We start from the raw sequence: 14,578 nt of genomic DNA, 5'->3' as shown, positions 1-14,578 counted from the left end.
ATAACATTAAGGTTGAACCACTGTAGTCACTTTGACCTCAAAAGGTGCAGTGTCATTGCTGCTTATGTGTGGATCAGATACCCTCGGATTTCATCAAAAATATCTTAATTTGTGTTCTGAAGACGAACAGAGGTCTTACGGGTTTGGGGTATCATGAGGGTGAGTATTTAATGACAGAAATGTCATTTTTGGGTGAACCAACCCTTTAACAGATACAATTTTTGATTTTAATCAGTGGCGGCTCGGTCAGAACCACTGCTGCTCAACCCCAAATGTGCCGAATCTGCTGATATCATTACAATCGTTCAGAAAACTGTGCTAAGGCAAGTCTGAGGGTATAGAGAAGAGGAGGGGAGGCAAATCCAAAGCCAGTAAAAAAAAAAAAAGGGCCAATCACCATAGAGTATTTCACTTTCATTGATTAGTGTGCTGAGAAAAAAAAAACATCACAGAAGAGGCTAGCCTTCCCTTGATATATTAAACGATCATCATAGAGACATACAAAAACCTTAATTATGGAGAATATAGATAATGAATATTTGATTGCCAACAAATTTACCAAGCTACCATTTTACTAGCAGCTACAAATGAAAAATGAAAGAAGGCCCCATGCCTAAGTTCAGGCTACAGCAATCAGCTTCACTAAACAGCATTTAAAGGGACAAAAGGATGGATTTTTGCTTCAAGTGATAGGATAGGTCTTGCTGCTTATGTGTCATTTCACTAAAAGTGACCAAAAAAGCCATTTTAAAGCGGATAAGCTAAAAAAAAAAAAAAAAAAAAAAAATCCTCGGGAGAGGATCTCCAGACAGCTACAATTTAGTGTGCCTCCTCTATTTTAAAAGCCCACTAGCTGCCACTCATTTAAATAATGTATTAGTAAATGTTGAAATTAAAATGAACAAAGATTAATAACTGTCTTAGAAGTATTTGTCATTATTAGTTTATGTTAACTAATGCAGTTATTAACTAATGAACCTTATTGTAGTGTTACCGAAAAATTGAGTAAAAATCTTTTAAAAATCTTGTTTAAAACATATGTGGCAAGTTCTTAGAAATTTATTTTTTGTATTCATGTTGGTTTCATTTGGTTTTTAAAAAAACTTTTATACCATCAAGTAAAAAGAAATAACATTTTCCTTCCAAGTGAGTAAGAGTTTTAAAATATATTTTAGGATTTATTTTAGTACTAAAAAAAGTATAAGCTTTTTTTCAAATACCATGAATTATTAATTCATAAATATCATTAGGTTTTTGAGGGGTTGTACATGTGACATTTTACAACTGGAAGAAACCTTGCCTTGTCATAAAAAATGTAATTATCTGATACTGATATTTTAACTCTTTCTACACCATTGACTGAATTTTCCAGCAATCCATGTTTTCACTGATATGCAGTAGGGGGCGCTGTTACGCATCTTCTGAAAGAATACAGAATCTCCAGATCAAAAAACAAGTGAAGCAGCAGCAAAAACAAGTGTTGGCTTACGCACATGTAAGCTAACCCGATCATCAAACATTAAACAGCATATAAATCAAAAGTGAATGAAATGTCAAACCCATGAAGAGGTAACGACTGTGAAAGCTTTGGGGGTGTTGATGGACTCAATCTAGTCCATCTATGTTTTTGATCATCATTCTGGATCTGATCCTTGACAAAAATGTGATTTTCTTAACTTGGGGTGGGGAAAGAGTTAAGAAACTTGAAACCTTGACACTAATTTATAATATATAATAATAATAATAATAATATAAAATGTATTAAAACTGCTTCATTGTTTATTTTTTTCTAAGAAGTAATAAAGGATTATGCTTGACAGCATACCACACTATAAGCGCAAAAACATATAATGATAAGAGATAAAGAAGGAAGACAGAATTTAATGGATGAAAATGGTAATAAAAATGATGGCATTATGCTGGATAAACAAAGAAATAATCACATTATCAGTGAGCGTGGCATCACAGCCTGGCACAGACAGCAGCTGCCGCACAATATCCACGTGACCGTGTTCACAGGCACACATGAGCGCTGTGGAGCCGTCATCATCACGCAGGTTCACCTGAGCCCCACAGGACAGCAGAGCTTTCACCATGTCCCCTCTGCCGTGACTGACCGCCAGCATCAGTGCCGTCTGCCCTGCCTACCACACACACATGCATCATTACAATACAGATCAGACAGTGACTGACACATAATGAAGTAATGCTGATTGACCAGAAGAGGGCGCACCTGGCTGGCTTTGGCATTAACGTCGCCTGTGCGGAGCAGCTGCAGGACGGTTTGAAGGTCACTGTCAGAGTTGAAGGCAGCCAGAGCTGTCAACATGATAGCTGTGTAACCAGCCTTGTTCTGCTTGTCAGCATTACAGAGGCCTGCAAAACAAGGACAGCTGATAAATGAGAGTTACAGATATAGCTCTGTCACATGCTAAATAAAAGGTACGGACATATTTCTGGCCACAAATACACTGTTCAAATGTTTAGAGTCAGTAAGACTTTTAAAAAGAAATGAATGCTTTCATTCTGCAAGGATGCATTAAATTGATCAAAAGTACAGTTAAGACATTCATAATGTTTTCTGTTTCAAATAAATGCTGTTCTTTTGAACTTAATCAGAAATGTTTCTTGTGCAGTAAATCATCATATTAGAATGATTTCTGAAGGATCATGTGACACTGAAGACTGGAGAAATTATGCTTTGCCATCACAGGAATAAATTATATTTTAAAATACATTAAAAAAAGAAAACAGTTCTTTAAAATTGTAATAATATCTCACAATATTACAGTAGTTGCATGTGATCAAATAAATGCAGCCTTGATGAGCAGAAAAGACTTCTTTTAAAAACATTTAAAAAAATCTTACCCACCCCAAACTTTTGAACTATTGAAGTGAAAGAAATGAACACTAAAAGAAATGTAGGCTATAATATATTTAAAGCAGTGTACATTAAATATTAATAATGACATATTGTTACTTTTTATGTAGTTTATTAAATATTGCACTGAAAAAATTAACTGAAGAAAGTTTGTACACCCAATTTAATTAAAAGTAAATCAGTTTAGTTGGGTCAACACAATTTAGTTTAGTTAACACTTTACAATAAGGTTTCATTAGTTAACAACATTAGTAGTTAACTAATAATTAACAATACTTTGATGAGTTGATGTTAATTTCAACATTTACTAATACATTATTAAAATCAAGAGTTGCTGTGAACTAACATGAACAAACAATGAACAGCTGAACTAGCATTAACAAAGATTAATAAATACAAATGTTAATGTTAGTTAATACATTAACTAATGTTAACAAATGAGTTTTACCAATTAATTTACTGTAGTAGGCCTGTTTAACTTAACTTTATTAAGTAAAATTAACATTTTTCAAACTGATTTTTTTTTTGTTGATCCAACTTAATTCTTTTTCCTAATTTAGTGAGGTTTAATCAATTTAAAGACTGGTGTCAGTACTGACATTAGTATAAATATCACTCATTGAGAAAGTAATTAAGCTCAGCCCATAAAGCTGCCCACAGTCTAAACACAAGCACAATGGTATCCAAAAAATTCAAAAACTATTCAACATAACTGACGTTAAACACTAACATGTCTTTCCCTTCACTGAAAAACACATAAAATAACACTTTATCCCTAAATTTACTCTCCCAATGCAGTCCCTTGCAAAGCATGCTGGAAACTACAGATCCACTGCCTAAGGAGAGAAAAGACTCAGTGTAATGTGTCAAAGCATGTGCGCTGCCCGCCAGGATGCTTGACAGGTACCTACGAAAACAATGTCAGCAGGGGCATTGCTCAGTGATGTGAAGAGCGTCACTCACCAGTATCCAGCAGTAGTTTGACTACAGGGAAGTTGGAGTGAGAGACAGTGTAGTGCAGAGCTGTGTTTCCATTGCCGTCAGCCATGTTGATCACAAACTCCAGTAGCTGCGGGGAAATGGAGGCAAAGGTGTCCATGTATGCCTTGACTACTGCAGTGTCAGCAGCCTTATGACAGGAGACTCTGAGCCACTCCTGCAGCACGCTGGTGTAGGCCGTCCTCTGTCAACACAAGAGAAGACAGAAACGGCCATGTCGTGTTCAATCAATGGAAGTGAAAAAGGTGAAGTGTGTCATTTCGGCAGCAACAAGTGGAATTGCAAAAATAACTTTTTTTTTTTTTTTTTTTTTTTTAGAAAATGTGGTGGTGCACAATTTGCCACCACAATGTTGGAGCCAGAACGACAACTGCCCAAGTACTTGCTATGGTGCTATGTGTGGTTACTGTGGTGTTGCTAGGCTGTTCTGTGTGGTTGCTAGGGTGTTGCTATGGTCATAAGAAGCTCAACTCAACACTGTATGATATTCTGATCCCTGAAAATTAATTTATGTTTACATTTTTTCAATGTACGTTTAATGGAGTTTTCAGTCTGCCATACATTTTTTTGGTCTGCTATATGAAAACTGTAAATCCGAATGATTAGAAATATTATAGCACATCTATCCTCATTAATTACCTCAGTTTTTGAGGTATTATTCATGCCTGTAGCACAAAGAGTGTGTGACGAGGTCAATGGCACAGTTTTAGGGCACAGTGTAAATGAATGATGCAGTTGAAGGTACTTCAAATACTAGGGACCCTTTATTTTTTCCCAAATTCAGTTTAATTTTTCCCAAATTCTTTTTTTCTATTTTAATGTTTCTATATTTTTCTGGTTTCATTAAATTTTAAAAACCAACAAATAGCATGTCTAATCAATTTAATTGATAAACTTTTTTTTTTTCCAGAAATTCTGTGTTGTCTGCTTTAATCTTTCTGGATTTATATTTAATACTAATTTATTATCAGAAAAGGTCGGTAATCAATTGAAGGCATAATTTAATTAATCTTTTAAAATGTGAACAAAAAAAATGAAAATTTAATTCCTTTTTGGCAAAAAAAATGTTGCACAACAGAGCTCTGAAATTAAAATGATAACTTGGAAGAAAATTGTGATAGTCCTTAAAATAACATTTTTTAATTTTATTATTATTATTATGCATTTCTGTCACAATTTCTTCAAGTTAAACCCAACTTTTATTTTGAGGGGGTTGTTGTGAAGACCTTTGAGTTTTTGTCTGTATATGAAATGATGATACAATACGATGTACGATACAATACGTCTGTATCTTGATTTAATTAAGTGTACAGCCTTACTTTTGATTTACGGATGGTTTTAAAAAAGTGCAGCGCAGAACGTGAGGTCTTGAGACAAGCTTTTGAGATGTGATGCAATAACGGAAATAATAGAAATAGGCAAACAGCAGAATAGATAGGTGCTATTTTTGACAGAAGAAAAAAAAAAAAAAATCGCACTGGCTATGTTGCCATCAAATAAAACAGTTGTCATGCCAACTTGCTACTGTAAACAGAAGCTCACAATGCTTGCCCCGCCTCTAAGTTCATCTGATTGGTCCACTGTTTTGGAACTGACATTGATGAGTGGCGCCATGTGTAAAAGTTGAAATTCTTTTAATTTGACACGGCGTGTTAAAAACACGTGCGAGGCGCTGCAAAAAATGCGAGACATGTGCCTAACGGTCATCCGCGTCCTTCTAGCGCATTTACATAGAAAAACAATGGAAAAGTAGCGCATTGAAATATAAAAACGTGTTCTGTGTGAACGGGCCCTTATACTGTAAATTCCATTTTTATGACTGGATTCTGCAATTCCGTCTGCGTTTTCCACATTGTGGAAATCGGAAAGTTTCTAAGCAAAATAATTATATAATTCACTATCAAACTTTTAAAACAACCTTAAAGATGTCTTGAAGATATGAACTATGGCATCTATCATTTATAATCATGAAAATACAACTGATGAACATACCGCGTCTTGATGGCTAAATGCATTTGGTTCTCTGAGGGCCTTCTGCAAGGTGTGGAGAGCTGTCATGAGACTGCCACTCAATTCCAGTCTGAAAAGAAAGAGAAAATGCTTGCCAACTTATATAATCAACAGAGATTCTCATAATAGCTTGTGTCACTGATTTGAGTCAAACTACCTGCTTGTTTGTTTATTACTGGGGATATCTGCTGCTGTATCCGTAGCAGAGGATATGGCTATGTCCTGTTTCGCTGAGGCATCAGTAGATTGTGAATGTGTCGCTCCTTGTTGGGAGGTGAGGTCAGCGGTTTTTGATTGGCTAACATCTTGCTGAGGTTTGGCACCGGTGGATTGTGACTGAGTGGTCGTCTGTTGAGCAGCGAAGTCTGACTCCTCTGGCTGGACATTTGAATCAGTGGCTTTGGATTGCTGCACTGTAATGCTGGTGGATGATAACTGGACAGAGTTTTGTTCAAGAGAAACGGCAGTGCTTTCAGAGGTATGCCCTTGGAAAGCGCATTTGGCCTCTGTAGACTGAACGACACCCTCCGGATGAGCCGTGGAGGTCACTGGCGATTGGCTTACATGGTGCTCTATGTCTTCCTCTGCTTCGGGTGACTGGGTGACCTGTTGCTGGGTAGCTGCATCCCTGGCATGTGATTGGCTGGTGCTTTGCTGTGCTGCAGTGTGATTGGCTGGTGGCTGGGCAGTGCTGTGCTGGGGTGTTTGGGCAGCTGCTGTCTGAGAAATGGGCTGCAGGCTGCATGAGGTCACCTGAGACGGCTGTGCAGCAGATTCCGGCAGTTTCTCTGTAGCCTCGTGGTATTCGCTTGCATCGCTCTCATCTTCTGAACTGTCCGAGCTGCTCTCTTCAGAGGACGTCGACTCGTACCTGCAGAGCACAACAGTCCTGTTTTAACTAGATTGTGGCAAAATACTCACACATAAAACCCTCTGAACTTATGAAATGGATACCAAATGGATAATCTTAACTAGATGTATAGTTCCAGGTGGAAACAAAAGTGCTGCAAGGCAGCAAAATAACAGGGCAAATGATATTCAGCATGCATTTTGTTTGTAGTTTAATCTAAGATTTCATAAAGTCAAGTCAGACACCTTTATTTATATAGTGCTTTATACAATACAGATTGTTTCAAATCTGTGATTCAATGATTCAATGATGCAGACAGAGCTCATTTTGGCCATACAGCAGCTCTATAGAAAACAGTATCATTTGTAAGATATAGTCAGTTCACTAAAAATTATAAAGTTTCAAAAAATCATGAGTCAATAGCACATCCAAATGAAATGATCTCCAAAAAGTCTGAATGGAATCCATATGTTAAGAAAAAAATACCTTAACCAAAATGTTTGAGAAATATCAATTATCCTTAAAGGGTCATGAAACCCTAAAACGTGTTTTTTGAGATGTTAATAGAGATGCACATCAATGAAAACAATGATAGCACACATTATGTTTATTCTTTTCGTTTTTCAGAACCATTTGTCCTTCCAGTTTAGAAAGCAAAGTTGTACAAACATTACAAAATGTGAGATACATGAAACGTTAGGATGCTAATACTGTTAAAACACAACATATCTTATGGTTTACTTAATAAACATAATTCTGTATTTACCCTCCATTGACTCCTATGAACTGCAGGTTCTTTTTAGTGGACGGAGAGCCAGGTTCCCCATCAGCCTTTCTCTTCATTATTGACCTCAGTGTGGACTGAGGAGAGGCTGGACAATACAGACAAAGTGGACAGCGTGAGAATCACTAGTTTAAACATATGGAAGACATCTGATTCATTGTTATTACCAGTTATTCAAAGCGAACCTGGTTTTGATGGATCGATTTGGATGGCTTCTTCTGCTGGTTGCTGGTTAATCTCTCCCTCTTTTAGCCGTTGGCAGACAGCAGCCACTTGGCTGCACTTTGTCTCCATAGCGGTTGCCTGGTTGATCACTGGCACCGATTTGGACACTTCGCTTCTCAAGACCTCCCGCACCTGCTTAGAGCTTATTGCAATGGGAAACTCACGTGGTAATTCTGAGGACAAAACAGAAACAGTCTAAATTAGCACAACTGCTAAAATAATTCAAGGGATTTAAGGGATGATTTGTTTGATCTGTGGAACACAAAAGAAGAAAAGAAGGCAGAATACTCATGCTTCTATTTTCAATAGAGTGAACGTGAAAAGGAACATGGTCTAACTCCAAAAATGACAAAAAGCCACTATAAAAGTAGTCCAAATGACTTAAGGGGCAGCCACACTAGTTTTTGAGCATGCAAATTTCTTTGGACACTGCAACAGATGTGATATAAATTTCATGCTCTGTGGTGCCTTTTTAAAAACAAATTCAACATATAACAAACAATATTCAATCCAAAATGTAAAAATACACAACCTGCTCCACTTTACTGCAAACCTGCAGTAAATTTTGTGTTCTTTTACTTCAGCTAAGAGGTCACACTGTGAAGTATCAATCTTCTATTGGTTACATATCTTCACATGATTTGAATTTGCAGGTAAGAGTTTGCAATGCAATGAAATTTGCATGAGCTTGTGGTTCCGCTGTCCCAAATTCACTTGTGGATGGATGGAAGTCAATGGAATGAAAAGTGTAGTGTGACCGCCCTTTTATGCGCTATTCCAAGGCTTCTAAATCCATACAACAGCTTTAAGAAAGGAACAGACCAAATTCTTTCGCATATTCAAACTGGCATGGAGAATAGTTACAACATGCATCAACCATTGCACATTCACACTGTCTTTTCATATCTGAATATACTGTACTGTAGGTAGCAAATATAGTACAGAGGAAGATTTTGGGGTGAATAATAACTAACAAAGCTAACATATGGTATATAGTATAGGAATAATAGGACATAAGTAGTATTGACCACTTTCATGGTGCTTTTATGAGCTGAATAGTATCTGTCCCAGTTTACTTTCATTGTACAGGAAAGAGCAACAAAAATATTCTGCTTCCTTTCCTGTTCCTTTGTGTTTGGAAACACATGAAGGTGAGTAAATGGTGAACTATCTCTTTAATAGCTGAAAGGGCATCCGGAAGTCTCTAATTACATTTGTTGTGTTTATGTTGTTTTCAGTATGTGAATGTGTATTTGGATGCCATTTCATACACACCCTCTGCTGCTGGGGACTCTGCATGTCTTCTGTGGGGCCCCTCCTGTGCAGACACAGGCTGAGCAGGAGAACTGCAACTCTGGGCTCTTAGCAGCTTCCCCACACCCACCACTGTGGGCTGCTCCAACGTGTACACTTGGATTCCCACGGTCCTCTGCTGATGAGGTTGCTGGGTAAAACTGACAACAGTGTGCAGGCCGGCACCAGCCTGACCCTGCTGCTCCTGCCAGCCGAGACTGGTCGCTCTCACCGCATGGTCTACCTGAGGGGAAAGAGCCTGCCTCTCTCTCTGAGCCACTTCGACTTGCTGCTGAGCACTCTGTAGCTCCTGCATCGTTTTCCTCAGCTGAACTTCTAAAAGCCCCACCTTAGTCTTGAGGGCTTCGGTTTCAGGCAGAAGCCCCAAGTCCTCCTCTCGCACCCCTACTCCCACTTGACGATAACCCCTTTCTTCCGCCTCAGGCCCCACACCGACGGTTCGCACCTCCCGCTTTGCACCTGGACGAGCTCCACCAACAATTACAGTCTCCTCGATTTCACATCCTGAGTCCTGCAGGGAGACTGGAGTGGTAGGTGAAAGACTCCCTGTGGCTCTGTTTGTGGCTCCAGCTCCATTTCCTGCCTCCTCCTCGGGTATGTCGATGTAAAGCTCTCCTCGAGGACGGCTCCGACTGAACCCCAGCGTGTGGCCTAGGAACTTTTGGCTCTTGAGTTGCACACTGAGCTGCCTCTTCTCTTCCTGAAGCACAGAGATCTTCACTTGCAGCACCGGGATGGTCTTTACCTGCTCCTCCAGCTCCCGGATCTTCCGCAGGGCGACGGCCATCTGCTCCCGTACATGCTGCAGATGGGCGGGCGTAGGTGAGACAGGTGTGGACAAGCCGGAGCTGATTGGAGTATAGGATCCACCTCCCTGGGCACGATTGAAGCTGTGTGCACTGGACAGGGAGGTGTTGGAGCCGGCAACACTGCTGTGCATGCTGCCCAGGTTCGAGAAACGACGGCCATCCTTCTCCTCCTCCAGCTTGCGGCGAGCATCCAACAAGGTCTTCTCCACACGTGCCGTACTGAAGTTAGGCCTCTGTGAGCTGTGGAAGCCCGGCGCACAGTAGGAGTATGACGAGTGGCGGCTGTCCATACTGGCATTGGAGCACAGCGACTCAGTGGAGGTCCACCAGGAGCCCGTGTAGCCGTAACCACGTGGGAGTGAGCCGTAACGTGGGCGCCTCTGCACTGGAACTTTCTTAATAGTGTTGCCTTTCTCAATATCATTGACATACTTGAGGAAGTCCAAGTCCAGACGGTAGCCGTAGGGGGTCTCTACTGAGTAGGGAGCCTCTTGGTCCTTTCCATGCAAGGAGGGGGGCGCCGGGGGGTTAATCTTCCCTAAGGACAGAGGAAACAACTTCAAACTGCAGGAAATCTTGGTCTAATCTTAGAATCAGACAACAGGAAAAAGAATAAACTTTAGGCTATGATCGAATCAAGGCTTTACTTTACTAGATAGTCTCTTAAGTGCAGATGAACTGGGGAAAGGATAATATATATAAACATTATATTATGTGCAGTACCCAATTTAAAAATAGGACCTTACCAGGAAAACTGGAGTCCATATGAAGCACCTGAGCCATGATTGTCATTCACCAGCCAATCTCTCCTGGATAAGAGAGATAATGTAAGTATTTTCCCTTTGAACTCATGAGATTTATGGCCAGCTTCCAGACTTCACTCACAATTTTGTTCAAAATTGACCCTTTTTTCAATGGAATATTGCAGTATTTATTGTAAATGATTTATCCATGCACATTATAATTTTTTTTTAATTAAAGTGCCCTCGTTAACTTGATAATTACGTGTGCACTGGCACAAGGGCAGGACAGTTTGGTATTGCTCATGTGCGTGACAGGTTGTCTATCCTCCAGCAACCTGTCACTTACATAAGCGATACCAAACAGTGACAATTCAATTGATTATTGATGGACAAAATCAAGTCCCACCCTACATTTTTTCTTCTTCAAGAAGTCGTTTCCCTTAGATATATTTCACAATAGGGAAAAAAAAAGACTATCACAACTTCAGTTTCATGCCAACTTTAAATCAGAAATTAAGCAGCTGCGTACAAATATAATCCATAATCCAGCAGGGGATAAGATCGAAATCCACAGTACTGGCATTGGGTTCACAGCAAGAAAATGGCACTTTAAAGTTTATTTAGTAACCTTTGTAACCTATGTTGGGTTAGAAACTGAAAAATTTTGACATTTGAGAATAGTTGAAATACTGAAATATCTAAATTCTAGAATTAAGATCTCACATAAAGCTTTTGTTTTGACTTCCTTTGGGGGTTCAGGCCTTAATTTGGGCGGAGTGTGGCGGGTCGAACTCCCTGTAATTCATCCCCTGCTTTATCCTCTAACAAATTTAAGTATACTTCGATTTTTACGCATTCGTCACCAGAATAGAACGTGCGCAGCCCGATTTTTTGTAACCATGCACAGTGAATTTGTTTTGCACTGATCAGTTGTTCCACAATGTAGAAACGAAACTAAAGAGACAGAACAACAACAACAATAACAACAACAAAATACTGCAACAACAACAGATCCCTGCATTGACAAGCCTGCATTGTACTGGCGCGTACCGGCCCATTTCAAGCACTGTCGCTCATAACTTCTGGAGAAAAATAGCGCAGGCACTGGACAAAGATGAAACTTTCTAGAGTGCATGTGTCGACCACCTACATTTGCGCACACTATCAAATGGAGTATACTTTGAAAGGCTATGTGTTCGACTGTACGTATACGCTAGCGTACGCATAAAAAAAACAAGTATACTTTGGGCTTTAGACTGTTCAGTTTCTGTTTGTTTCTAGTTCTCTTGTTTGAAGGAGAGGGGAAAGAGAGGGGAACGTTTTCTGGCAGGCGACAACAGGAGAAAGAGCGTCTAGTTACAGCCTTATTAGGAATCATCTGAATACGCTCTCTGTGATTCTCAGAATTGAGGTACTGTAAAAAACACACTCAGGCACTATTGCTCTGCCTTTCTCTCCCACACTTTTTCCATGATTTCTATCTCCTTTATTTTTCCTCACTCTGTCAGCTGATAATCAGGAGATAGCAGCTGACCAGCTCTTTCTTCTTCTGCTCTCTCAGTTGTCTTAACTGAAGAAAGGAAGTCAACCTTAAATCAATTAGTTAAAACGAAACCGGTGCATTACATGTATATGCCTTTCTATAAACATATTATCACTTATTCATCTGTTTTTTTATGTATTGTGCTTTCAGACTGCTCAGCATTGCATCTTTCTCAGCTAATGTGCCTTTTTGCCAAAGATTAACTTTCTAGGTCATTAGTTAGTGGGGTGGGGGGAAGGTGGTACTGTATGCTTTAGCAATCTCTAACACTGGCAGTGCCATGGGCTATCTCTGTTCCCAACATTAACAACATATTAGACCACAGATTTGGGCTACACAGACATCTCAAAGAGAACTGCTGACCGCTCCAGTCATTTCGGTTCATAATGGGAAATTGCTTCTTCCTTGCTGCCTCACACAAATCTTTCCCCTCTCTCTAATCTCATGACCCTCTCAGTCTGTTTATGTTCTTGCCTGTTTCTGGGGAAAAGTAGGGCATACGGAAACACTGACTGAACTGATTTGGTATTTTGAAGACCTTAAGTCGACAAAATGGGCTCTCTGATTGAGGTATCTTTACCAAATAGGGGTAATAAGTTAAGAATAACAGATATACTAGTTTTCACAAGTCACACACTTTCATTAAAAGAGAGATTTTGGGGGGAAAGTTCCCTTATGTTAATGTAAATGTCAGGGGTCAATGCAGAATGTAAAAAAACAGCACTTTAACGGTTAATGAACACCTCAAAGATACTATCCACCTGATTTAACACACAAACAAATTAATTTTATGGTTTGTGGTATAAATGTATGTATTTAGGTTGATTCAGTGATGTTAAATAATATTTCTGAATTGAATAAAACCAGTAAATTTAGATTTTATTAAAACATGCAGAGACATTTAAGTCAATAGCATCTTAATTAGTGGATCTTTTTATTCCCCTGCCACAGCCACAGATGAATGTTGAGTACGCTTGAGAAAATGTTAGTGTGTGTGTGAACACGCTAACACAGATTTGTGTGTGTACGTGTGAAAAGTGAGCGACAGTGCTGTGGTGAGTGCTGACAGGGGGGCGGTTGATGAGCCATAATTAGAGACTTCAGTAAAGGCACACAGCATGACAAATATCCAGCCCTCAGCAATAACGTACAAACTTCTCTGTCTCTTTCGCTATGTCATAAACACCCTTGCTCTCCTCCAACCCATCTCTCTGTCTCTCACTCTTATTTCTCTGCTCTACTATTATTCTAACATTTCTATTATTATTGTTCATATTTAGAATTAAGATTTGAACAAACTCTGATGTAATAAACTTATTTGTACTGCATTGTTTGTATTATGTCAAATCAAGCAGCTTTCTGAAGAGTTACTTTTCTAAGCAGACATAACCTACTTCTGACTTTCACCTGGAAATTGATAAAATGGGCAAAAAAAGCCCTCAATATCTAAAGAACAAATTATCATAGAGGCAAAGGGATGGGCTCTTTTGACCTTCATCCACCTAGCAACCATTCAGAATACCCAAGCAACATGGTAAAAACCACTTCAAACACTTGCACAACTGCATAGCAAAGTGATAGCAACCATTCAGAATGTTCTAGCATTAAGGATGCACGATTTGGGGACAAAAATTGAATTGCGATTTTTCTGATAAAAATTGCTAGTGTGATTTAAAAATTTACATTTATGATTTATTTTAACATTTAAAAAAAGAGACATTACAAAGGAAATACTTTACAAGGGAGATATATATATATATATATATATATATATATATATATATATATATATATATATATATATATATATATATATATATATATATATATATATATATATATATATATAGCATCACAATGACAGTAAAAGCATCTGTGCTGGCACTGGCACTTGTAGGGCTGCACAATTTGGCTAAAATTTTCTGATTACATATCAGTATAATTGTTTAATAATAATCATAATTTAAAAAAAAAAAAAAAAAAAAAATATATATATATATATATATATATATATATATATATATATATATATATATATATATATATATATATATATATTATTATTATTATTATTATTATTATTATTATTATTAAAGAGCCCCAATTATGGATTTTTGAAAATTACCTCTCGTGTTGTGTGTAACATAGCGCCGCTCGTGTTCGCTGTAGACACGGTGTTATATTCTTTGCAAACAGTGACAACTTCGTTGCAGATAAGACACACCGGCTTTGCATTCACAAAACTAGGTAAGAACGCATAGTTGTCTTTCTATTCTTCTTTGTATGCCCTATTTTCGCTGTCAACTTTCCTCTTTAGACTCTTTGATAGTACCATTTTCTCTCACCAGCAAGTGAGAGAATGTTAACTTAAATGTTAACATCACTCTGCACAGGATGTAACAGCGTACCTCCAGCATGCA

The 14,578-nt window shown here is 38.5% G+C and overlaps 1 protein-coding gene across 2 annotated transcripts in view; it reads right to left on the bottom strand.

Moving 5' to 3' along the window:
* The window catches only part of kank2 (KN motif and ankyrin repeat domains 2), a 30,884-nt gene that overhangs the window by 3,018 nt on the left and 13,288 nt on the right, over positions 1 to 14,578 (bottom strand). For both annotated transcript variants that reach the window (XM_048191224.1, XM_048191234.1), the window contains exons 3-11: positions 10,619 to 10,681; positions 9,025 to 10,410; positions 7,710 to 7,922; positions 7,507 to 7,612; positions 6,048 to 6,761; positions 5,873 to 5,960; positions 3,845 to 4,064; positions 2,234 to 2,376; positions 1,944 to 2,144 (exon numbers count right to left, since the gene is read on the bottom strand). In XM_048191224.1, the coding sequence (XP_048047181.1) occupies positions 1,944 to 2,144; positions 2,234 to 2,376; positions 3,845 to 4,064; positions 5,873 to 5,960; positions 6,048 to 6,761; positions 7,507 to 7,612; positions 7,710 to 7,922; positions 9,025 to 10,410; positions 10,619 to 10,664 (3,117 nt within the window). In that variant the 5' untranslated portion in view covers positions 10,665 to 10,681. The remainder of the gene's footprint in view (positions 1 to 1,943; positions 2,145 to 2,233; positions 2,377 to 3,844; positions 4,065 to 5,872; positions 5,961 to 6,047; positions 6,762 to 7,506; positions 7,613 to 7,709; positions 7,923 to 9,024; positions 10,411 to 10,618; positions 10,682 to 14,578) is intronic.

The sequence above is a fragment of the Megalobrama amblycephala genome, linkage group LG1 (assembly GCF_018812025.1).
Source record: "Megalobrama amblycephala isolate DHTTF-2021 linkage group LG1, ASM1881202v1, whole genome shotgun sequence".
Classification (NCBI taxonomy): Eukaryota; Metazoa; Chordata; class Actinopteri; order Cypriniformes; family Xenocyprididae; genus Megalobrama; species Megalobrama amblycephala.
Note: the sequence above shows the minus strand (reverse complement) of the source record. Positions and strands in the feature narration are given on the sequence as shown.